This window comes from Amphiprion ocellaris, chromosome 19 (genome assembly GCF_022539595.1).
Source record: "Amphiprion ocellaris isolate individual 3 ecotype Okinawa chromosome 19, ASM2253959v1, whole genome shotgun sequence".
In the NCBI taxonomy this organism is placed as follows: Eukaryota; Metazoa; Chordata; class Actinopteri; family Pomacentridae; genus Amphiprion; species Amphiprion ocellaris.
In genome coordinates this window covers 2,909,276-2,935,822 of record NC_072784.1, presented here as the reverse complement: position 1 = coordinate 2,935,822, position 26,547 = coordinate 2,909,276, and the positions used below count along the sequence as shown (strand labels likewise).

At 39.8% G+C, this 26,547-nt stretch overlaps 1 protein-coding gene and 1 long non-coding RNA gene across 3 annotated transcripts in view; both read left to right on the top strand.

Annotated features, from left to right (window-relative positions):
- Window positions 1-15,705, top strand: part of tanc2a (tetratricopeptide repeat, ankyrin repeat and coiled-coil containing 2a) — a 62,723-nt gene extending 47,018 nt beyond the window's left edge. For both annotated transcript variants that reach the window (XM_023293686.3, XM_023293687.3), the window contains 10 exons: window positions 923-1,114; window positions 1,210-1,303; window positions 4,308-4,441; window positions 4,521-4,644; window positions 5,943-6,118; window positions 7,422-7,554; window positions 8,606-8,697; window positions 8,798-8,932; window positions 9,065-9,165; window positions 10,278-15,705. In XM_023293686.3, the coding sequence (XP_023149454.2) occupies window positions 923-1,114; window positions 1,210-1,303; window positions 4,308-4,441; window positions 4,521-4,644; window positions 5,943-6,118; window positions 7,422-7,554; window positions 8,606-8,697; window positions 8,798-8,932; window positions 9,065-9,165; window positions 10,278-12,171 (3,075 nt within the window). In that variant the 3' untranslated portion in view covers window positions 12,172-15,705. The remainder of the gene's footprint in view (window positions 1-922; window positions 1,115-1,209; window positions 1,304-4,307; window positions 4,442-4,520; window positions 4,645-5,942; window positions 6,119-7,421; window positions 7,555-8,605; window positions 8,698-8,797; window positions 8,933-9,064; window positions 9,166-10,277) is intronic.
- Window positions 15,706-18,042: 2,337 nt separating this feature from the next.
- Window positions 18,043-20,801, top strand: LOC129347505 (uncharacterized). Its single transcript, XR_008599638.1, has 3 exons — window positions 18,043-18,148; window positions 19,566-19,666; window positions 20,399-20,801. It is a non-coding gene; the product is annotated as an uncharacterized LOC129347505 (long non-coding RNA).
- Window positions 20,802-26,547: the final 5,746 nt, after the last annotated feature.

Below are 26,547 nucleotides of genomic sequence, written 5' to 3'. Positions count from 1 at the left end.
CAGCCCAGTTTGATCTAAAGTGGGCCAGACCAGTAAAATCACAGCATAATAACCTGGACGACAAAAAACAACAAAAACAAGACAAAATATTACAAAAACGAGACACAAAATGACAAAAGGGAGAAACAAAGTGACAAACTACACAAAACAAAAAAGACAAAAAATTTGACAAAAAAGTTACAAAGCAACAAAAAAATGGACAAACGACACAATTGAGGCAAAAAAGACAAAAAACAACAAGAACAAGACAAAATATTACAAAAATGAGACACAACATGACAAAAGAATAATGAGCAAACTATTTTTTTACTATCAAAACAACTTTTCATGGTCTAGAAATCATTTTAAATTCATAGTTTTACAAATGTACAATCTGCAGTTAATGTCTTCTCTGTGATTTTTACATTTTACAAAGTCGTCCCTCGGGCCGGATTGGACCCTCTGGAGGGCCGGTTTTGGCCCGCGGGCCGCTTGTTTGACACTCCTGTGCTAAACAAAGGATGTAGTTGAACAAAAGAACAAAGCAGTGGTGATGTTTTAACTTAAATTCAGAGTGAGCAAAACCAAAATAACAAACAAAAACCCACTAATCTGTTAAGCAAGACTGGCCTGACAAAACAAAAATTGATAAAAGATAAACACAGTCTTACCTCCCTAATGTAACTTAAGATGGATGGCATGCCCTCTGACCCTCTGACCCAGAAACCATGTCATCCTTCCGCCTTCTTCACAGCGTTAGGAACCTTCCCGGTTTTCCGACCAATCCTGCGCCAACCTGACATCCTGGCGTCCAGCCCCGTCGGTGGTCCAGCGCAGCTCTGTTTGCATACCAGATGGATGCAACTCAAAGGAGACGCATAGAGCACAGAAAAACACCCCACCGCAGTCGTAACACCTGTTCTGTGTCTTCCTGTGCACTCAGGTGGGTCATGTGGACAGCTCCGGCCGGTGCGTGCTGGTTCACGCCGCCCAGCGAGGCCACCTCGAGGTGCTGCGCTTCCTGCTGCGGCGCGCTGACTGGAGCTGCACTTCCTGCTGCGGTGAAAGGGAGGCGGGCCGGAGCCAGGCGGTGCAGCAGGCTCTGATTGCAGCTGCCAGCATGGGACACACAGAGGTCAGATCCTCTCTCACATGCACTATTTATGAAAACACATTTACAGTGTGTCGTGCACGTGTGTGGTCCTAATGAATGTTTGCTTGTGTCTGTAGGTGGTGTCGTACCTGTTGGATCTTCCAGAAGAAGATGAGGAAGAAGAAGAGAGACCTGAGATCAACATCTATGACAGTCTGTGGGGAGAGACAGGTACTAGAAAGGCTTCACTCAACACCTTTGCACTTGACAGACTGCAAAACATCACAACATCTGCCCTGCCTGTACACACCACGGTCGTAATATTGTGCTTGAACTTCTTTTATGGCTCTTGTCCAGGTTGTTTTCTCCTGACTAGATCCTTACTTGTGTTGTATCTGCTCCCATATGTACGTTGCTTCAGATAAAAGCATCTGCTAAATGAAATTGTAGAATGTAGAAAACCATCTACTACACAATTACAGCTCTAGTACTATTATAGACTGTATGTAAAAGATGCATGCATGCACCATGATGTCACCAACTGTTTTGTGGGTCACCGTTTTGAAGCTTCAAGGTAAAAACATCTTGGTCTTTTGATACTGAGTGTAGTGAGCGAGTGGTAGATCTGACTCTACACAGAGTAATATGGTAGAGACTTCACAGGGTAGCTACACCCTAAAACTACCCGCCTTTATTGTTTATTTTACCATAAATGAAACCAGAATTTACAGAATAAGCATCATGCTGTATGGACAGAGACTTGTAACTGGTGGCTGAGACCATAAACTCATGAAAGAAATGTTTACTTTGTTAGTAAATCAAGTGAGAAATAGAGTCATTTTCTCATAGACTTGTTTGTGCAACCAGAGGAGTTTCCCCCTGCTGGTCAGTGGAGAGAATGCATGTTTAAATCTATTATCTATTACATCTGTCTTTTATGTACAGTACTAGACTATTCTTTGCCACTGCAAGCATTTTTATAACTCCGAACTGCTATTGATACTGCAGTAATACTTTTGATCTTGATCACAGTGTCAGTATTTATATTACGGATACAGCAATCTTCACCTGCATAGTGACCCAACGGGCCATCAGCAGAGCACCCATGGGGGTATCCTGTGGGCTGAACTGGGTTTTTCAATCCTGTGGTTGCTCACTTGCATTAGAATTTGGGGAGTTTGGAGGCTTGGCCAACTCTGTGGGCTCTTTGCTGCATTCCTCACGTCACTCATGAGCAGTTTTGTGGTATGGCAGGGCGCATTGTCCTGCAGGGGAAGGCAGGCTCAAACCCAAAATCTAATATTAAAAAAAATGTCCATGCCAAAATTATTAAGCAAAGATGTGTTAAAACAACACACACTGCGTCAGTCCTTCCCAGCCCATCTGTGTAGCGACATGATAGAAAGGAAAGGACAGTGTCCCCAGAACAGAACACTACATGAGGAAAACACTGATGTTAGAAGGGACAGATCCAATCAGGCGTAAGGACCGAACGCTCTCATGAGGTCAATGCTGCAGACATAAAGGGTGTCACAATGTTAGATTGTTCTCAAAGGTTCACCCACAAAACAGCCTGATGAACCAGAAGCCTCTGGTCTGATCAAGTAACATTAACCTGAGCTCATTGTGGAAGAAATGTTTCTTGTGACGTAATCCGACTAAGAGCTTGTAATACATATTATAGGCTTCACCTTTACTGTTTGGGCTCCATTCAAAGCCCATTCCTACAGTAAATAAGAGAGGCTTTGGTTGGTCGGTTAGTGGCTGCAGCGCTACATGTTCCTGACCTCTAGTGGAGGAAACTGCACTTGACCAGGTTCACAACAAAATACAGTTGAGACCAGAAGTGTTTGGAGGCATGTTAGAAACCAAAAAATGAAACTGACTTGTCCAGTCGAGCATATTTCACCTCTAAACCTTTAAAAGTTCTTTTGTTGCTTTGGCTGTATGTTTTAAGATCATCGTCCTGCAACATTGCAAAATGTCGATTTGAGTTTTGATGCATTTGGCTGCACTGCTGTCATGCGATTGGCTGAATAATGTCATTAATAAGAAGGTGTACAAGTTTTCCTGATAAAGTGCTCAGTGAGTGTAAATGGAAATCAACTTGAAACACAACACATAGCTGCCCAGGACACATTTTGAAACCACTGTCCAGTTACTTTTAACCCCTTTAAGGCATTTTGGCCTCACTATAAACCGACTGACTATGACATCACACTTTAATGGAGTATCCATTTACATCAGGGGTGGCAAACATACGGCCTGCGGGCCAAAAGCGGCCCTCCAGAGGGTCCAGTCTGGCCCTCAAAGTGTCAAAATTCCAGAGAAGACATTAACTGCAGATTGTAAATTTGTAAAATTATAAATTTAAAATCATTTCTAGACCATGACAAGTTGTTTTGATTATAAAGTAAAATACTAGATTGTTCTTTTGTCATTTTGTGTCTCGTTTTGTAATATTTTGTCTTGTTTGCGTTTTGTGTCTGACTTTTGTCATTCCTCTCATGTTTTTGTCGTTTTGTGTTTCCTTTTTGTCTCACTTGGGTTATTTGTCTATTTTTCTGTCGTTTTGTTTCTCGCTTTTGTCATCTTTTGTCTCGTTTGTGTTGTTTGTCCATTTTTAGTCGTTTTGGAACTTTTTTGTCCAATTTTTTGTTTAGTGTTGTTTGTCTCATTCTTTGTCATTTTGTTTCTCCCTTTAGTCATTTTGCGTTTCATTTTTGTAATATTTTGTCTTGATTTGGTTGTTTTTTGTCTTTTTTTTATCTGACTTTTGTCATTTTGATCAGAAAGTAAAATACCAGATGACTGAACGTTTTGTGTCTACAGATAAACTGTGACCTGGAAGTTGTAATGTGTAAATGATAAACTGAGGCATAATGTTGTTGAAATTGAATTTTTTTTCAGGTTGTTTTGTAAAAAGAATTCGTTAAATGTGAACATTTTCAAAATGTATTTTTTTGCACTAAAACAAAGGAAGAATTATGAGTTGTGGTTATTTATAGGTTATTATGCTGTGATTTTACTGGTCACTTAATGTGAACCTGAACTAAAATGAGTTTGACACTCCTAATTTACATGTTAATATGGTCTGTGGTATATTTAATGTTTGTATGATACTAAAAAGATCAGATTGTAAAGGGTCACTAATTGTTGATTGATGCTGCTGACATTCAGACAGCCTGTCCTCTTTCACCCCTCTGACTCTTCCCTCTGTGTCTGTCTTTGTCAGCTCTGACGGCGGCAGCAGGACGTGGCAGGTTGTCCGTCTGCAGGCTGTTGTTGGATCAGGGGGCTGCTGTTCTGCAAGGCAACAGGCAGGGAGTCGCTCCGCTCTTCAGTGCAGTGAAGCGAGGCCACTGGCAGGTAGACCCAACACATACAGACGCGTGATCACCTGATTCCTGCTGCAGATATCTTCAGTTTCTGCCTGCTCGTGCGTCAGGTGGTGGAGCTGTTGCTGAACCACGGGGTGGAGGTGAACATGGTGGACCAGCAGGGGCGGACAGCTCTGATGACGGCAGCCTCAGAGGGACATATGACCACCGGCCAGCTGCTGCTGGATCACGGTAAGCACTCAGTTCACACGGTAGCTACATGAAGAGCAGTGATTGACCAATAGAATTCATCCAACTGAGTTTCTATCTGTATTTACCACATTGAATAACAGAAAAAACAATCAGAGGGCGCAGTACTCCTCTAAGACTGTTTATTCCCTGACCTTGCTCTGAGCACAGGTGTGTGTTCTGCATGTGTACGTTATGTACAGATACAGAATCACGTGACTTAAATATGTAGCAGGCGGCGGGAATTGATGGGACTCAGAAACACCCCCACAATTTAATCAGTTGTTCCTTGTATCATTTCCACATAAGTCCTCAGTGGTGGATTTGTAGTAGGATCACAATCATGTGATCGTCAGCAGGCAGCTGACGTAGTGTTCACTTGTTGTCATGGTTACAGTGATGTTGACTATAAGCTGCATCACTGCCAGAATCTAATGAGGTGGTCCTTGTGTCATTTCTCACCTTCCCTGAGTATTTCATCCAAATCTGTTAGTCTGTTTTTTAATAATGTTGTGCACAGACAGAAGGAAGGATAAACATACGCCGATCATCACAGAACTCCACCACGTTCCTTGGCAGAATAAATGTTAAAATAATCTTCACAGATGGTAGTCTATGTCTCTCACCCTAGAGAAAGGCAAACCTTTACTTGAAACAGGCCTTTACTAAAGACTGGCCTTTACATTTTAGTAAAAAAAGTCTTAGTTTTAGTAGTTTTAATCGACTGTTAATGCCTTAACATTTCCTCCATGTTTACCTTTTATTTAGGCAGTTTCATCTGTCATATCTTGTCAGTATCAGAGTTATCAGAACAGCTGGCAAGTTAGCTACAGGGTGTGTATGTGAAGGTCAACCACAGACTGATACTGTCTGCCAGGTTTAGAGATATAAGTAATCTGTGTTTCAGAAAATTAGTTTCAAAGCTGAGATGACGGATTAGGACAAAAGATTGCTACTAAAGTCAGCTGTGAGATTACACATTATGGTCTGTGTGTATGATCATTTATTGTTTTTATCAAGAAGGAGTAATTATATAAAAAATGTATAAAGTGTGATTGTTGTGAATTTTTTATTGATGATTATTTATCATCTCGAAATCGATCAGTGGACTGTAACATGCAGGGAAACTGGAAATTAAGATAATTAAAACCTTCTGCAGAAGTGTTGCTTTTGATTGACTTTCACTGAAGCTCATTAATGTGAATATTGTGACTGAAATGTGGCTTCCTCCACTGATTCCAACAGGATCTTTGACCCTAACGTACACTGAGATGAACATCTCTGCCTTTCTCTGCTTCCAGGAGCTTCTCTCGAGCAGAACGACAGAGAAGGTTTGACGGCGTTGAGCTGGGCGTGCCTAAAAGGCCAGCTCCCATTGGTCAGGGAGCTGGTGGAGAGAGGTGCGACCACAACTCACGCCGATCGCAGCGGACGGACGCCTCTGGATCTGGCTGCCTTCTGCGGTGACCCGGAAGTGGTGCGTTAAATGGATGCATTTGTGACAGTATTTTAGAACAAGTGTCTCTGCAGAGGACAATGTGATATAGTCTGCCATTTTGAAAGCTTTAACCCTTTAACCCTCCTGTTGTCCTCATTTATGGGCACCAAAAAATATTGTTTCCTTGTCTGAAAAAAATCCAAACATTCAGCAAAAAAATTCCCCAAATTTCTGAAAATTTGCAAAACCTTCAGGAAGAAAATTCCAATAATTCCTTCAAAGTTTCCCTTAAAAGTTTTATTTGAAAAAAAATCCCCCAAATTTGGCAAGAAAATTCTTATAAATATTTTCAAAAAATGAGTAAAAATCTTCCAAAAAAATCCTAAAAATATGTAAAGTGATTCCATATATATCAGTAGAAGTTCTAATATTTTCTTTAAGAACATTCACAAAAAAATTACCAAAATCAAGAGAAATTCGCTGGATTTTGGTTGATTTTTTTTGTGAATGTTCTTAAGAAACATTTTAAACATTTCTTTTTTTTCCACTAAAAAATGTTCAAAGATTTCCCAAAAATGTTGAAAATGTGGACATCAGAAGTTTTACTGTGGAAATATATATTTTTTTCCCACATTTTCCAACTTTAAAACGGGTTAATTTTGACCCACAGGACGACACGAGGGTTAAGACCTACTATTGTGCCAGTCTGCCAGGACATATTCTTACATTTTTACAGACTGTAGTGCAATTTTTTAGAATATTTTTATTTGCTTTACATCAATGCAACCCTTATATCCCAAGTTTTAATAATGTGTTAACTTATGTCTCAACTACTACAATAAATTGCTTAAAAGTGCAATAAACCTAAAGAAAAATGAAAATAGTTTTTGTTTTTTCCACATATATTTCAAAATACAGAAACTACATAGCTGTATCCCTCAAATTTTGTAAAAAAAAAAAAAAAAAAAAATAAAGTTGTGCAATATCCTGTGGTCTTGTTTAAAAAGATTTTTGTTATGTGCGCTTTATGGGGAATTTTTACAAACCCATCACTGCAACTAAAAAGTGCTCTGAGACCTGGTGAATGTGTGAAATATTAGCCTAACTCCCCAGATTTTATATGCAAAAAGAAAGATCGATCTGTCTTATCTGGTTTTAAATCTACCAGCAATCAAAAATCAATATGCACTGCCCATATAGTTTTTTAGTGTTATTTATTTCGACCAAAAGGGAAGAAAGCTGGTGATAAACCTTACAGAACTGGACTTTGAAAAAATAAATGCCTTTCATGACAATAAGACGTGCTAAATGCAGCCCTTTTTTGTGTCCTTTTGTGTGGTAGGTCCAGTTCCTGGTGGACCACGGAGCGTCCGTGGAGCACGTGGACTGCAGCGGGATGCGTCCTCTGGACCGAGCAGTCGGCTGCAGAAACACTTCAGCAGTCATCGCTCTGCTCAAGAAGGGAGCCCAAATAGGTAGAAGCATGATGCAGCAGTGCTATTCCTACGATTCTGTTGTTTGGTTTAATTTAGTAGTAATATAAGGTGGAGACAGGACAATCAGAATATGTGCAATAAAGGTCCCCAGCCAGAATAAAACTGCACTTCTTGTAGTTATACAGTAAGCAGCTTCACCACCAATCAGAGCATCTACAGCAGGGGTGTCAAACATGCGGCCTGCGGGCCAAAACCGGCCCTCCAGAGGGTCCAATCCGGCCTCAAAGTGTGAAAATTACAGAGAAGAAATTAACTGCAGATTGTACGTTTGTAAAAACTGTAAATTTAAAATAATTTCTAGACCATGAGAAGTTGTTTTGATCATAAAGTAAAATACTAGATTGTTCATTGTTCTTTTGTCATTTTGTGTCTTGTTTTTGTCGTTTTGTGTTTCTCTTTTGTCTCGTTTGTGTTTTTTTCTTATTTTTATCATTCTGTGTTTCGCTATATTCATTCTTTTGTGTAGTATTTTTGTCGTTTTGCGTATTTTTTGTCTCACTTGCGTTGTTTATTTTTTGGTCATTTTGTTCCTCATTTTTGTCATTTTTTTGTCTTGTTTTTGTCATTTTTGTCTTTTTGTCTGACTTTTGTCATTTGTCTCATGTTTTTGCTTTGTTTCTTGTTTTGTTTTGCATTTTTTCTCGGTTATTTATAGGTTATTATGTTATGATTTTAGATTAGATCAGATTGAGCTGAACTCAGATGAGTTTGACATCCCTGATCTACAGGATTTATTTATTTACCAGATTATCATAGAGAGATTAAATCTCAAATGGGTGCTTATAGAATAGCACCATGACGGTGCAACTCACTAAGAATGCATACTTCCCAAAATTTCAGATGAAATGGTAGAAAAGGGAAAAACTGTAAAACTGAGAGGAATCTGATTTCAGTTGCAAGTCAAATCTATCCTAACAAAGAACAAATTACCTTCTTGACTCATTTCATTTAATGTGTTTTCAGTGAAAGTTTTTGAAAAGTTCAGACAATAGAAGTGAACATATCAATGAACTTTTGTGTTTGTGTTTAGGACCAGCAACCTGGGCCATGGCAACCTCTAAACCAGACATCTTAATGGTTCTACTCAGTAAACTGATCCAGGAAGGAGACAGACTGTACAAGGTAACAGACTCAGATACAAGCCGACTTAATCACACACATTTAACCAGACACACACACATGCATAAATGATATTGTAAGCATTCTCTCTGTATAATTCTAGCAAGGTAAAGTGAGGGAAGCTGCTCACTCTTATCAGTCAGCGCTTCAGAAGTTTCCAGGAGACGAGCTGAAGACGTTCAGACAGCTGAGAGTGTGTGTGCTGCTCAACCTGTCACGCTGCCGCCGCAAGATGAACGTGAGTCAAACCAGCCATGATGCTCTTTAGTTTGAGGCCAAGAAAGTTGTGTTTTGAAATAAATCTCACCTCTCACAGTTTTCTGCCTGCAGTCTTGACTCACTGTCACAAATTCTTTTTTTTTGCATGCAGGACTTCAGCATTGCTGAGGAGTTTGCTACCAAGGCTCTGGAGCTGAAAGCCAAATCCTATGAAGCCTTTTATGCTAGAGCCCGAGCCAAACGCAGCCGCAGGTAACCATGGTGTCATAAGGAAGAACAGCTAACCAGAACTAATACAACCCTAACTGAGTCAACACATGCTGCTTGTATTATGTATATTTTTCAGAGGTTATTCTGTATGCTAATATTCAGTCAGAAGCTTAAAGAGGATAGGATGTGCATCATAATCTAGTTACTATAAGTTAGCCAGTAGGTGGTGTGTAGTGGCATAAACATACATGTTGCTTAGAGTTGAAAACATGAACGACCCGAAAATTCTGTTTTCTTTCATCATCTTTTGGGACTTTGGGTTAGGGTTAGGGTACAGTAGTAGTATCTGATGTTACTCTTCATCCATTTTTGAGCAATCTGCTTAGTTCACTACATATTTGAACATGACTAATGTGACAAAAACTTGCACTGCCAAGAAAACTTGAGATAAAGTGAAGCAGAAAATGTATGGACTTGTGTACCAGATTAGATGTTGCCTTTTGTCCACCACTTTCCTGAACTGACAGTGAGGGAACGCTGCTGTTTGACTCATAGCTAGAGGTTTGGACCACTGGTACAGGAATCGTCTGCATGATAATGTGCAATATATCTGTATATATGAGCCAAATCAAGTCTGAGTGTCTTGTATCTTAGCCTGACTGGGTGTTGTCCAGGTGATGGCTGTAGAAGATGTGGCAGAAGAAAGGCTGTCGGGAAAGTGTTGCACATTTGGTTTCCTTTTCACATTTCTGACAATGATGAGATAGTTGGTAGTTTTACTGGCTGTACCAGTAATTAGCAGGCCATAATATCTACTAAATGGTAAACAAATCAACAGGAAAGGGGTGAGAGTTTTTTCTGACCCCAGGGAACTTGACAACCTTCTTGCTGACAATCGAATCATTTTGGGTTTGGGGTCCAGCTCTCTGGTTTTCTCAGTTCAACTAAGGCTTGAAGGTTGGTAACCAACAAATTTGACGTATGACATATCTGTGACCGTAAGTCGGGAGGTTGAATATCTGTTAAACCTGTCAGCAGAGATGGTCAGCTCTGTTAATGCCACAACCACGTGATAATGCTTATGCTTTGGCTATCTGTTTATGTCATCTTCTGAAATATCCTCTTTGTCTTTGCTGTTGCTTCTTACCATTCAGACAATTCCATGCAGCCCTGGAGGACCTGATTGAGGCCAGCCGTCTTTGCCCGTCCAACCGAGAGATCCAGCGCCTGCTGGCTCGGGTCAAGGAAGAGTGTCGACAGGCTGCACAGCAACAAGAGTCTCCTCCTCCTTCAGCTCATCATGCTTACCAGCAAAACGTAGCCATGTCCATCAGCGAGGCCAGGAGCAGAGATTCAGGTTGTCTGCAGGTGCAGGACAGGGAGGGGCTTACCGAGGAAGAGGAAGAGGAGAACGAGGAGGAGATAAGTCTCCGGCAAGACTCCTCCTTTCACCTTCCACCTGCAGTTCAAAGTCTGGACACCCGTTGCCGGTCTGGGGGGCCGTCACCATCCTCCATCTCCCCCACTCACCTTTATCATCACCTTCCCAGTCCGACCCACTCAGCCTCCCTCTCTTCTCCCAGTCACTCTGCACCTCCTCCTCCCTCCTCCTCCTATCACCACTTCAGCCCTCCGTCTTCCCCAATGCAGCATCAGCAGCGAGCCAGCCCAATGTCTGAAAACATGCCTGCACTGTCAGGAAGTGGAGGTCTGCATCACCATCCACAGTCTATCTCCGCTGTCCATCCCTTAGACCAAAACCAAGGAGTGCAGCAGCACCACCATCTGGCCAATCAGAGGTCCTTCCAGAGACAGAACCCTGTCCAAGGCCAGTGGCTCCAACCAGCCAAAGTGCAGGTTGTCCGGACCAATCAACCCAATGTTTCGGCTCATTCCAGCATGGTTGTAGGAAGCTCTGCCTACTCCCAGTTTGCCCATCTGCCCCAAGAACTAGCAGAGCTGGGGGAAGGCTTTTGCCCAGGCCCCCTAGATGTCAGGTCTGGCCTGCAGGTCCAGGCTGGTCTGAGCTCTGTAGCGCCATACTCACTGGATGATGTTGATGTCGACCTGGTTTGTCAGGTGAGACCTACACCTGCCTATGGAAGAGGAGCAGAAGCGGAGAGGGCAGGGGTGAATCGTTTCAGCCAGGCCCGTCAGTTCAGCCGCAACCAGTCCAAAGCAGCCTACTACCCCATGGAAGTTACAGAGGCAACCATGGGACCTGCTGATAGGCTCCAGTCATCGCACGATTACCAGTACCACCACCAGGGCATGCTTCGACGCCCACTTAGCGCCCACCCAACATCCTCATCTGCTCCCCCTAGACCTCTTATGCACTCCCAAAGCGTCAGCGTTCGTTTCTCCTCCAGCAGTGGCAGCCTTGCTAGCGGGCCGTCGGCTAATCATGGCTCAGGCTTCAGGACCTCAGCCTCCGCCCAGCACATGGATCCATCTTCAGAGCTGTCCTCTGTGGGAGGCGTTACTGGTTATCACGATGATCTCTTTCTGATCTCGTCCCCTCAGTCGGACATATGCATGGCGGGAGGCGGTACTTACCCAGGAGAGGCGGGGCGCTCATCTAGGAACACTCCATTTATGGGCATAAACGATAAGACGGCGAGGGTAAACCAGCAGTATCAGCAACAAGCTCCTTCCAGTTCAGCTTCCTGCCTCAGCCCCTCTCGCTCCTGGGCGGTGTCTTCAGTGGACACGGTCGTCACCTCGCCCAGCAAGAACCCCACCAACCAGGGAGGCTTTGCTCCACCCCAGCCGTCGTCCATCGCCTACCACAACCGCAGCAACAACAACGCCCACAACGGTAACCTCCTCCATGACAACCAGCTCGACTACTACGAAGTGGTGCCCAGCAACATTCGTCAGGGTGAAGGCTCGGTCCACGTTGCCAGTCAGAACCCCTCCTACCTGGACGTGAAGGTGGCCCGAACACTGCCGGTGATCCACAGCTGCTCCGACAGACCGACTGAGAGACGTACAGGTCCTACCTCCCCCGTCAAACCAAAAAGACCCTTTGTGGAGTCGAATGTGTAGAGACAACCAAGAACGGTTAATGGCTAAAAAGAAGCGAGTGTGCCTGTGTATCCCAAGATTCAACAGGGCTGCGGAATTACTAAAGCTCTGCTATGCCGGAAACAAACAAGCTTCTATGGTGATAGTTCAAAAAGGGGGAAGCAGCACACATTGTCAGTCTCACCTTAAAGGATGTTGTACTTGGTTGTATCTGTATTCGGAAGTACACAACAAGTGACTCAAGTCATTTGAAGAAAAATGAGAGCTTGAGAGGACACCTGGTCAACTGCAGCATTAAGTGCTCAACTTATTGTCAGTGTTGGAATGAGAAGCACTCAATCTAAAGCATACTGACTCTTTTATTATCCAGAAGAAGTTCAACAAAGGAAACTAAAGGAAATGAGTGAAGAAATACAATTAATGCAGACGTTTCCACACAGCACTGCATGGTACAGTTGGGTAATCGACATTAAATTATGCTTTGGGACATGTATAAAATACGGAGCACACCCAGTTGATTCAGATTTTTTTTATCTAGCTGGCAAGAAGAAACTATCTTAGTGACTTTAAAGAAGGTTAACTGTTGGGGCACAGATGGCAGGAGCTTCAGTCATAAAGACTGCTCAACTGACTGACGTTCCTGATGGGAGTCGTCTCTTCTAGGATGACAGCGCTCATCAATTCAAAGGGTCGCTGAATGATTGGACGAGAATGAAAATTATGTGAATCATATCCTATGGCCTGAAGTTTTTGTTAGACACCACCATCATCATCAAAAGACCCAATGTGAGAGCATCTCTTGAAAGAATGGTCCCTCTAGTGGTGTTCCAGAGACTTAGAGAATCAGTGCCAAGCCGCATTGAATCTGTTCTGGCAACAAGACACTAATTAGGATTCAGTTTTTTCCTTTAATGTGTCACCTGTAAGTACAACATGGAGCCAGTTAAACAGCTGGAGACAAAGAATAAAAGCAATGTCAACGGAAAGGAGAGAAATGTCTAGAAGTCTGAGACAGCAGGCAGCTTTTGAAACAAAGCACAAGCAAGAAGAAGAAGACTGGAGGAAATCCAAAATAAACACTCAAAAAATCCTTCCTTCCCTTTACTGTTCACCTCTGGCTTAAAGTACATTTTCAAACAAGTCTATATGGTGATATCCGGTCAGACAAAAGCACCACTGTTACCTTGCCTGCTGCTGACGCCTTTAATAAAGAGTTCAAGTTTGAAGCGCTTAAATGACACAGTGACCCGAGTTTGAGAAGCTAGGACGATGCTGTCATTGAATAAGCACTGACTTCTTGTACAGAAAACAAAAAAATAGGTGATATTTATCTCTTTTTTTAAGTTATGTATGTATTAAACTGTATAAATATTGTTTTTTCTTAAAGCTGTATATTCCATTTGGATTTGCCTTCATGTTTTTATTTTTGGGGGGTTTACAGTCTGAACATAGAAACTGGAACTTTAGAACAAAACTCAGTTTTGGGTGACGTTTTTTTCTGCATGGGTACAACGGCATCAATCTGTAGTCAACAGCCTGTAAAAATGCCTTTTAAGAGTTTGGGATTTTTTTCATTTCAAGTAGAATTTTCTGTTTTTCTATGACGGTCTTTTGTATTCTGTAGTTCTAACGGTCCTAATTTATGCAAACCACAATGATCCCAACTGACACACCAGGGTTCCTCATGCTCATTCCAGCCCTGAGCTAGCTGTTAGCTTCTCCTTCTGTCAGCAAAAATGCTGATTGACTGTTAATCCTCTCCCCTGAACATTAAATGTATGGATTAGCATGCAGCATAATGAATTGGTGTGCATTAAAGTATAGCAAGATCGACAATCTGCATTCAAGGACTTTGGATGCTGTTGTATTGTAGCCTTTCCAAAGCTAAAATTGAAAGGGTTGTGCATCTGCTTCGGTTGTTAGCTTACCCAGCTAACTAGCAACAGTGGGAAAAGAGGCCCAGAAGCTTATCATTAGCTAACTACATTAGCTTATAGTGCTACAAGTTGAAAATGTGACAATAAAATCTCACCAAACTCGCTGTGTAGTACTTCCTACAGTCAGGAGGCTAGTCCTGAATGCTATCAGAGTTTATAACAACTTTAGCAATTCTAGCCAAGATAGCAAAACATTTCCCAAACATATTATTTTGTTGACCCCTGAAAAGTTTTTAATGCTAAAAGTGGAAACATAAAAATTGGTGTCTTAGAATAAACCCAACTGATGCTAGATTTTTGGGTACGAATTTTTAGGGAGTAAAAATTGCGATATCTGCAGTATACTAAAAAGGAAAAAGATGGGTTTTAATTGTTGAATTTCACAAATTACTTTGAAACATACAATGAAGACATTGTTTGATCACCATTGGATTAGTAGTGATGTGTTCTCTGCTACATGTGCTGCACATAGGTAACATAGTGCTTTGGTGTATTTTCGGTGCATATCGGACATCTACCAATACAGATCTGTTTTAAACCAATTTCGGCCAATCATTTTGGCCAACCAAGTTATCACTCAGGCTCTAATTAGAATGAAATAACAAGAGAAATGCAGTTTTTTATTTACATCTCTTCTACAAGGATCACCAGCTGCTCCGGACTCTAAATGTTTGCCTACAAATGTTAGACAGTATCGTGTAGAGCCATCTGGGGCACATTTAAGATCTCCTGTGCCAGAAATAACTGACAAATAAGTAGACAAAGGCATCAGTTTACAGCTTGATATAACACACATGCTTTTGTCTACCTCAGTCTGAAATTAAAGGCCCAAAAATTGTTTCAATTTTCCTTCCATTGTTGTGAACAGGGAGAGGTTTAGCTCACAGTCAGTCCTGAGGTTCATTTTTCACACTAACAGATGGTATTCAAAAAGTAGGACTACCTTTTTATTTTTTAAGATGTATTTTATGCACATGAATGCCTGTTTTTTGTAGATTTTTTAATGTTTTTTCCAGTGAATCAGCATCTTGTTTTCAGAGCCGCCGGTGCTGATGGAACTTCTGACCTCTCTGTCGCGGTACAGTTTCTCCGACCACTGCCCTTATTTCTTACTGCTCAGGAGTTTCCAGCTGTGAGAAGTCGTTTCAATACCCATTTTCACAGTGCAGCTGCAGGAAGTGGACATGAATTCTGTTAGAATAACGTTGATCGGATGTTCGAGACTAGTTTAAAAAAGTGATAAAGCGTGGAAACAAGTTGTCATGGTGCATCGGTGTTTCTTTAAATGTTTCATGAGCCGGATGGGAGACGTGTCGTCTGCCGGTGAAACAGTGTGTTGTGCTGTACATGTAGGATTTCTGCCCTCCGCCTGCTGACGTTTAAAGGAAACGTTGGATAGCCGCTGGGTCAGTGTGTTCCCTGTCGGCCGGGCTGCTGTGGGCTTTTTCACTGTGTGTAAGATAAGTTAATATTTAAAACCCAGGACGGTTGCCACAATACGAAGAACATCATTATTAAACATGTAAAACAACATGAATGTGTTTTGAATCAGCTCATGTGAACTTGCTGACTGCTGACTTAAAGTTACAAAGAGGAATAAAGCTGAATGAAACACAGATGTGTCCGTATATGTGTCTGTTTTTTGGTGTGAGCCTCCACGGACATGGATGATGGTGGATTCACTAAATGTACAGACAGATTAAAGCTGTATTATTCCGTATTTACTTTGCCTCTTGAATACAACTGAGTTGTGAGAGTTAAATTACAAAAATAAATCTGTAAAAGAAGAAGCAAATACAAGTGGAAATATAAAGATGAATAAATAAAATAAATCTAATATTGTTGCTATATAAAGAAATATTAATTAAAAATGAATCCATAAAAGAAAAGGCTAAAAAAAATTAGAAATATAAAGACAAATAAGCAAAATAATAAAAAATAAGAAATGTGCTTATAAATAAAATAAAAAAATAATGTGGCAATATAAGTCAATATTACTCCAAAAAATTAATCCATAAAAGAAAAGGCTGATAAAGGTAGAAATATAAAGACAAATAAATAATTTTAAAAAATAAGAAGGAAATGTGCTTTTAAATAAAATTAAAAATAAATAATGTTGCTATATAAAGCAATATTAATCAAAAAAATTAATTCATAAAATAAAAGGCTAATAAAAATAGAATTTTAAAGACAAATATTTTTTATAAATAATAAGAAATGTGCTTATGAATAAAATTAAAAATAAATAATGTTGCTATATAAAGAAATATTAATCAAAAAATGAATCCATAAAAGAAAAGACTAATGAAGGCAGACATATAAAGTCAAATAAAATAAGAAATGTGCTTATAAATAAAATAAAAAATAAATAATGTGGCAATATATATCAATATTAATCAAAAAATTTAATCCATAAAAGAAATGGCTAATAAAGGTAGAAATATAATGACAAATAAATAAAATAATTTAAAAAATAAGAAGAAACATATTTATATAAAGCCAAATGATTTTAATCGGTAAATTGCCATTGCTTTTAACCAGCAAAGTAACCAGATAAATGTAGATGAGTACACAGTACAATATTTAGAAACTAAATCTGGTTCTTTAGCTGAACGCTGTTCAAAACTGCAGATCAAGACCTTTCAAACAGACTGTCTTACTTGCAAAACTACATCTTTTTGTGTCAAAATATCAGTTTGAGTCTTTAGATCTTTAGTCCATCTGCCGCGCATTCATCTCATGGAATATACTGTAAAAAGAAAACGTTGAGAAAACTTTCTCATCAGCTTACAGTGGAGCACATCTTCGCATATAATAATAATAATAATAATAATAATAATAACTTTATTTGTATAGCACTTCTAAGAAGAAATTTCACAAAGTGCTTTGACAGGTAGAACATAAAAAATGACAAAAATGTACAGAATGGAAAGCTGATTAAAAGCTGGTTAAAAGGACGACATTAAGGGGTTCAGAGAGAAGCTGAAGAGAAAATAAAAGACAAAAATAGATCAAGATCAGGAGGTTAGAAAGAGGGACAGGATGTAGTGAACATTTTAAAAAGGATAAAAGGGCAGAGAGTGATAAAAGAGAAATAAAAGACAACTTTACCTGAAGGCCAGTCTATAAAAGTGATTTAAAAGAAGTTACTGATTGGGCGAGCCTGATCTCGTTAGCGAGCTAAGTGGCTGAGTTAGCTAGCGGGCTAATTAACACAGGTGGCTAACTTACCACTGAACACCTGTGTTAGTTGCTGCAGCAGCTGTCTGTCATTATTAGCAAGAACTTCTCAACCTGTATTTCTCTGCTGTGTGTTTTAGCTTTTAAAAAAGTTATTTTACTTTAAGGTTAACTGAAACCCGTTCAGCTGCACTGAAGTTTAACATTCAGCTGGTTTCAATTAAACCACGCTTAACTTAACACTGAACAACATTACCTCTCTGAATCTCCATAATTTCATTAAATTCCTTCTCTCTTCCACTGCTCAAGTTCAATCCAGTATATAAAGTGACATTAATAGTGAATAAACTAACAAGCAGCCATTGTATTTATTTATTATTGCATGTATTTATAGTAAAACGAGTTGAAACATCCTACTTTTGGATCTAGAACTGCACAAGCCGTTCATTTTCAGTCACCTGATGAGTTAAACTCCCATTTTTATGTGAGGTTGAAGCAGAAAGTCTGAGTTAACAAAGAAAGTTGTTTATAATCTGCGATACCTGTTATCTCTGACTGAGGCTTTAGTTTTTGTTGAGCCGATTTACACGTAGAAACTTTGTTCAGGAAGATTTCTCAGTAGCTCAGAGGACAGGCTGCTTTTTACACAACCTTGTAAGAGAATGTCTGTCAATGCTTTCAGCAGAATTTAGAAACACAACACTTCCTAAACAGATAGTTTGAGGCTGTGAGGTTGAACATTTGAGAGTATATCAGTGTGTTTGTTTGTGGTCTTTCTAGGTGGAAGCTGAATTAGTGAGGATGACTCCTGCTCCTGTCATCTCTAAGCTCCTCACACATCTTTACCTGCACATGAGGAAAATCACTCCTGTAGAATGCAGGTATGTTTGTCATTATTATAAAAAGATGTTGCCTGGTGACCTGTCAGAAACCCATCATACAGAGTCAGCCAAAATAATGTTTACACACATCAGGAAAAGAAAAACTTGCATAAATATTTCAATACCAAATTTATTCAGACATCAGGAGATTAATAAAAGTTATCTTTGGCCTCTACAATTACAAGAGGTGCTCAAAGTGGTGCCACTGGCTTCCAGACATTTCTGTTGTGTTGTAGATGTCACTTGATGATGCTCCATTCATGAGGGTAGCGCCATCTGTTGGGAAAACATCGTACAACAGGACACAGAGTTATCGTGATTTGATCAAACTTTGAAAGAGGAATCTACATGTATAGAAGTACTTATACAAATGAAATATTTATAAAAGTTTTTCTTTTCCTGATGTGTGTCTACATTATTTTGGCTGACTCTGACTCTGTGAACTTAATGAGAACAAAACTGTCATTTAATTGTTGCTCTGAAAGCTTCTTTAGTGAAAACTGGCTGGTGTTCTGCTTTGAAACAAACTGCTGTTGAGGTCTGTGTTTTTAGGTTTAACCCCACAGTTTCTGAATGAACTGATAGTTTGTTTTTTTTTCCTGATCAATGTGGACGTTATAATTGATGGTAACATTTACTGATCATATAATCAGCATGACAATATAACAGTAGAACATTCTGACCACCTGACTAATACTGTGTTGGTCCCTTTATGATGCTAAAACTGAAGCAGTCTGTCACTGAAGGAGCTCCCAGTGATGTTAGTGTTTCCTGCAGGGGGTGGGAGGTGTCCTCCACGATAGACAAGAGCTTTGTCTTCATCCTCCTGTCTCCCACCACCTCCACAGGATCAAGGTTCAGTCCAGGACAGAGCTGGCTTTCTTTACCAGTTTGTTGAGTCTCTTCCTGTCTGCAGCTGTGATGCTGCTGCTCCAGCAGAACACTCCATACATGATGGCTGATGCCACCACACAATCATAGAAGGTCCTCAGAAGTGCTCCCTGCACCCCGAAGGACCTCAGTTTTCTGAGCAGGTGGAATCTGCTCTGACCTTTCTTATAAAGTGCGTTCATTGTCATTGTACATGAAATTATCTGCAAACCAGCAAATTGCATCAGTCTGATGTATCTAAAAATAAATAAGCAAAGAAAAATGCTTCTAAAGCCAATAATAAACATAATATTTTGAGGAAATATTCTAAAAATGAAAGAAAAGCTCCATTCTCACTCCTCTCAGGATAAACTGTCATTAAAATTGACTTTAAATTTAGCTTCAACACGAGATAAAAACATTTACTTTCATTACTGATGTTGTCAAGTTTTAATAAAGTTCATGCTACTTTTATAAAATGATGAAAGTGAATAAATTGTATTTCTGTGATCTGTGTTTGATTTCTGTCTTTTCTCCTGTCATCCAGATGTTCAGAGGGAGATGATGCCACATCTGGTCCAGCTGATGGAAGGTCTTGAAGTTCTCTGACTGGCCTGGACTGAAGATGGTCGTCTCACTGGATTTAAGGTTCAGATGCTCAGTAACAAACTCCACCAATGAGCCAACAGGGAAGCTTTAGGTTTATTAAATGTTGCTATGAAGGTTTCACTGTTTTTCTTTGTGAATGCAATGAGCTCCAACTGAAACTTGAATTAGAACTTAGAAGTAAATCCTTCCATCTGAAAGGATTTAGTTGCATTAATAACCTCATAACATTCTTATTTTTATTCCAGTCTTGGCTGGAAATAGAATCTCTGTATTGATTCAGGTAAAAACTGAACTTCACAGCATGTTGGAGCAAAACAACCAGATGAAAACTGTGATTGTGTTGGATTGTCAGACCGTAATGTTGCAGCTCAAAGCAGCTTTTCTAGCTCAGTTCATTCTGACATTCAGCTATGAATCAACACAGCAGATGGTGATCCATGCTGTGGAAGTCTCACATCTCCTGATTTAATGGAGCTGCTTTGCACTTTTTACACTGTTTATTCACCAACACTTTATTTAATAAAAGTCCCATCTAGTTTTTATGAGGAATGTGATGTTTTAATTTCTCTGTGAATAACTGCAGTCTAATGGAACAGCTGGAGTTGTAACATCTGTCCTGATATTGATCATGAAGTATTGATCAGAATACTTATGGTCAGCAGTCATCCCTGAAGTTTTACATTCAAATCTTTACTTGTGTTGTGAACTTTGGTAAGAAGCAGCGTTTGTGATGCTGAAGCAGTGAGCAGTTTTTCTGTTTCTTCTCTGGAGATGCACAATGAGGGACGTCTGCAGAGACTGAGAAAGAGTCTCACCACATCCTGACATGAGGAAAAAGACTTTATTGAAGACTACAATGAGAAAAACTATCAGACAGCAGACGGCTGCATTCAAGGTGAGCTCTGAACATTTGATCTGGAACAGGAATTCAATAACGGCAGCATGAGCTTCATTTCAGTCTGTAGCTGCTGAATTCATGGATGAATCATCTGGCACTAGAGAGGAAGACCATCAAACATCCATGTCAGCTGATGGAGGTCCAAGAGTCTCACCAGACAAACAACTTACAGAGTGAAGACCTCCAATCTGATTGGACGGCCTCCTATTCAGCCACGTGTGAACAAATGCCTCTAAGCTGATTTGTTTTCTAAAATAAATCTAGTTTGAGTCCTAATCTCTGCCTGAGTGTTTGCTTCTTTACACCACTGTTAACAGTTTAGGCTGTTAGATTGTTCCAGATAAGACAAGTACAAGATTCTTCAGAGCCGTTCTACCAGGAGCCTGACAGGAAGAACTCCAACAGCTACTGAATGTTCCTGTGGTCCCCTCAAGGCTACAGGAGGAGCCCTACGAGGACGAGCCGGTCCACCTGATGGTGGCCAGTCACTGCGGTTCAAAGCCAACACTGACTACGTGGACTTCTACTGGACCACACGGAGGCCTTCAAACCGGACCAACAAGTTCACCGACTCCCCGACTCGTGGGTCTGAGGACGTTGCCGAGCCTCGGTCCAGCCGGCCTCCTGTCTGTGGGTGTTTGAGTGCTGAGAGGTTTGTGGATGCATGTGAACGTTCTGTGTTGAAACAGCAGCTTTGGACTCAGTAACGCTGGGAAAAACCAAGAGCTCCTTTATTTGTGACTTCCACTAAAAAAACTGATGAAAATAAGTTTGCCAGGGTTCTGACTGATAACAGATTATTAAATAATGAAAATAATCCTTTAAATGTTCCTTTAAACATTGGACATGGAATATACCATTAAGCCCAATGTTCAAGGGTTCTTCTGGGAATATACCATGAAACCAACCTTTTAGGTAAATGTTCCAGGATGTTGGGTAGAATATACCATCAGATCAACCTTTTAGGTCTACATTGGAAGATTTTAGAGTCGAATGTTACTCCAAACCATCCTTTCGGTCTACATTTAAGGTGGAATACTCCTTTACACCAAGATTTTTTGGTCTACATTGAAGGATTTTAGCTGGAATATTCCTTTGAAGGAACTTTTTAAGTTTATGTTCAAGGATGTTGGGTGGAATATACCATCAGACCAACCTCCAAGGTCTACAGTAGTGAATTTTAGGTGGAATATACCATTAAACTCACCTTTTAGGTCTACATTGGAGGATTTTAGGTGGAATTTTCTTCCAAACAGTCTTTTAGTCTACATTTAAGGATGTTTAGGATGGTATATTCTTCCAAACCAACTTCTCAGGTCTACATTTCAGGTGGAATATTCCTCCATACTAACTTTTTTGGTCTACATTGAAGGATTTTTTTCTAAACCACCCTTTCGGGTCTATATTTGAGGTTTTAGGTGGAATGTTCCTTTTAACCAGCCCCTCAGCTCTCTTTGAGGATTTTGGATGGAATACTCGGTTAAAGCAACATTTTAGGTGCATGTCCAAGGATTTTTGGTGGAATGTTCCTTTAAGGTGGATGTGTGAGGACCTTGTAGGTGGAATACTTCCTGAAACCAACCTTTTAGGTCAACATTCAAAGATTTAAGGTGGAATATTCCTTTAAACCAACCTAAATTTCATGTTTTGATCCTTATCAAGTGAGAAACCTCAATCCAGATTCCTCATAATGACGTTTGAGATTTATGCTGTTATTTGTTTAGTCCAGACCAAATGACAGAAATCCACAACTGTAATTTTATTTCAGGACTCTGTTATTAAATGTCAAAACAATCCATGTGGCTCTAAAGACTCAACAGGTTTACAAACTCTAAGATTAAACTCTCCACAAGGATCCAAAATAAGTTGGACTTCTACATGAGAGCTTTAATTATTCTTCATCTACTTCCTGAAAGTTTGGTCAATAAAAAAGACAAAAACTAATATTTTCAGCTGAACTAAAGACAGACTTTGTGATTTTTCTGCTCACATGTTGTGTTGTTGTAAACTTCCTCTTTCAAATAAATATCCTCCTAACCCCCTGGAAACCAGCGTTTGTCCTGTTTTTGTGTTGCTCCTCGGCGACCCTAGACAGCCGGGTCCTAATGTTTTTTGAGCAACACACCATACTATGACGTTTTTACAATGAGGGTTCTACTGTGGAACCAGTTTGACATGTTCAGGTGTTCTTTGTGTGAAAACTCAGAGATTTCAGGTATCAGAAGGTGGTTTTCAACTTTCTTTGTTAACTTTCTGCTTCAACTTCAAACTATATTTCCTTCACTAAGCCAGCCCTCTGGACTTCCAGGAAGCTGTGTTCCTATTGGCTGTCCAGGTGGCTGTGTTCCTATTGGCTGTCCAGGTGGCTGCTTGGTGTTATCAGGAACACCTGAGCAGCTTGGTGTTATCAGGAACACCTGAGCAGCTCAGTGTCTTCCTGCTTTATTTAGCTGCAGACAAACATTTCCTGTGTTTCTCTTCACCAGTGAACTGGGTTTGGCTCCATTGCTTTAGTTTGTTTTTTAGGCGTTGGCTTGCAGCTTCCAGCAGTAAAATCGTCTTTAATGTGTTTCTTGGTGTGTTTTAGGGCTTTGTACTGGATAGTTGTCTTGGTAAATGTGGTTCTTTAGCCACAGTTAGCACATGGTGCTAATGTGTGCAGTGATTAGTGGATTTGGTGCAGCTGAGTTGTGTCTTTATCTTGGCTGTAGTGAGTCTTCAGAGGTTTCTGGTCAGACACATTCTGTATTCTTGTTTGAGAACCTACGTTGGTTGTCCAGAAGGTAAGAATTCCTGTCCTGATTCTCTGTTCTCAGAGGTTCTCTGGTAGGCTGCAGGAGACTTTAGCGTTTGGGTTGTACTAGTTTGGTTTTTGTATGGTTTCATTTGGACGACTATCTTGAGGCCCCTCCATGTGGTTTAGTGAGGTTTTCTGGAACAGTTCTACAAAGCAACCTGCAGCAGAAGAGACTTTGAGAGTTTTTAGGAAGTTCTGGAGACCAGACTTTAGAGCAGCAGAAACATTTGTCAGCAGTTTGAGCAGGAGAAGGTGAGCTTCAGAGTAGAAATGAGACAGAAACCTTCTTGACCCGTGTGGTGAGGTCCTGTACCAAGAGTTTGAGCAGGTTGTGAAGAGTCTGTAGTTCTTTGGTCTGAAAGCACAAGAAGAGTCGACTCATTAAAGGAGAAAACAGGAGATATTGTTGGTTCTTCTGTCGCTCTGCAGTTTCCTTAGACTGAATATCAAGTTTATATTTTAAATGATTTCCCATGTGAGCCCAAGAAGACTTCAATAAACTCCCTCCATCCCCTGGACACAACATATTTTATTACCATGTTAAATCTTTTTTTTAAAAATGTTTTTGAGTTTTAATCATAGTTTTAGCATAGTTTTTTTCTCGTTGCTTGTTTAGTTTTGTCATCTGTGTGAAAGGTGCTAAACAAATAAAGTTGAATTGATAAACTGAATAATTGACTAACTCATGATTGTGACAACGGAAGTATTTTCATTGTGATTTAAGGGTTTGTTTCATTTTTAAGGTTGGGGTTAAAATCTTGACAGAAAAAAAAGAAGAAAGAAATAAATTACACTAAAAAAGCAATTAAATCAAAGAAAAAAAGATTTAATACAATAAAACTTTTAAAAAGAAAATTAAATATTAAATACAATGAAATTATATTGAACAGACAAAATATTTAATGAGATAATTAAACAGAAGATACAAAACATGTAATTATGAAATTAAACAAAATTTTTTAAACAAATATTAAACATTAAAGATGAAATATTTTAGATAATTAAACATTTAAAAAAATACAGTTAAACAAGAAGAATATTAAACATTTGAAAAAATACAAAACATTTAATTAGATTATTAAACATTTAAAAAGACAAAACGTTTAATTAAAAAATTAAATGTTTAATTCGAAAATTAAATCTTAAAGACAATTAAACTGTAAATAGGAATTAAACAGAAAATATAATGAAGCATTTAAAAAGAAAATTAAACATTAAAAGGTGGTAAAACATTTAAAAAGAAAAACCTTCAAGATTTAATCGAAAAATTAAACATTGGGAAAGAAAAGGAAATTTTTCAAATAAGCCGATAAAACATTTGAAAAAACAATTAAACATTAAAAAGTCAAAACATTTCGAAATCAAATCAGACATTAGAAAAGAATAAAAGGTGAGAAAAGAGCAAAACTAAACATTTAAGAAGAATCAAACTAAAGACAAAACATTTGAAAAGATGCCAGTTAGACTTTAGAAGTTCAAATTAAACAGAAGAGACAATAAAACGATCAAAAAGAGCAAAAAGAGATAAAAATCTTAAAGCGTTTTCTAGTCTGAAATAAAAACATCAAGTTGTTTGTTCAAACATTTCCTCTTTCTATGTTCTTGGTTTGATTGTGGACAGATTTACTAAGAACTCATTTCAGAAAACTGATTTTCAGATAAAGTCTACTCGTAGTTGAAGGCATTGATCAAACTAATGTTACCTTCTGATCTCCACAGACTTTACTGTTCAGTGAAGAGAATCAAAGTTTGTTGAGGATTTCTAAAAAACCCACAGGTGAAGGTCTGAGAAGAACTCAGATGGATGGTCTAAATGTGAAATCAAGACTCGTGGTCACAAGTTTTAAGGCTTCTGTTAACCAGAAAGTTCAAACTAACAGAGAAGTACTGAGAAACTTTTAAAACTTCAGCCCTCAGACTGTCTAAAGGTTCAAACTAACAGAGAACTACTCAAGAACTTTTAGGATTTCAGTCCTCAGACTGTCTGAAGGTTCAAACTAACAGAGAACTACTGTGGGACTTAGAAAACTTCAGCCCTCAGACTGTCTGAAGGTTCAAACTAACAGAGAACTACTCAGGAACTTAGAAGATATCAGTCCTTGGACTGTCTGAAGGTTCAATCTAACAGAGAACTACTGTGGGACTTAGAAAATTTCAGCCCTCAGACTGTGTGAAAGCTCAGGTCCTGAGGACTCGGGAGGTGTGGAGGCTTTGGAAAGTCTTGGAACTGAGGGTTCCACCCTCCAGCACAAAGGCTGAAGCCCAACCTCCCGAGAAAAACGGTCGAGTCGAGACTCGAGTTAAAAAAAAAACTCGAAAACGACAAAAAATAGATGATAAATGCGCAAAAAAAAGAAGAATTAGTATCTGAGCGAGTAGCTCAGGGGAAAAGAAGACGGACTACCAAGTGGAAGGTCGCAGGTTCGAGACCCACCACCTGGCAATTTTCTTTCTTTGTCTTTGTCAGGATTTTGATGAAAATTTAAGAAGGGTCTGGTCTTGAACCAGCGACCTGCAGCTCCATAGGCAAATCCTTAACTCACTGAGCTACAGATCAGACAAAAAGAAATAAATTCGTCGTCCCTTTGACATCGTAGTTCATGAAGTGACCACATGGGTGGAGCCAAGGCGGAGTCTGGGTGGAGTCAGGGCGGAGAGTAGGTGGGGAGGTGGGTGGCGGCCTCCCCCCTCTACTCCCCCACCTCCCCCCACCACCCACCACACCTTCCCCCGCCCGACGAGTTCTTCGAGTCTCCACGAGTTCTTCGAGTCTCGACAGGTTTTCCCGAGTTTCTGGAGTTTCCACCAGGTCGGAGGCAGAACAAGTTGTCATGAAGAGGAGTTCAAGTCGGCCAGGATGGCCTGACTTTTTACAGCGAATAGAAGGAAGACCACTAGAAGAGCAGGTCTTTAACCACCATCCATAAAATCCATGGAGTCACTCCAGAGAAATGAAGGGAGGTCAACTTTTATCAACCTCCATCCACATGTTCAACTTGATATCTTTACTTGGAGATTTTTAGCACCACAAACCTTTAGTATCACACTTTATTATCATTTACTAGGACTTTCATGGAATCCACCAGCAGATTTAGTTTTTGTTGACAAACTTTATTCTTGTCATCGTGGGACTGCAGTATTTAAAACTGTTCCTTCTATTTGACCTCATGTTTATTAGTTTTAGTGGAGAAAGTTCTTTTAATTATCAGTCTCTTAAAAACCAAA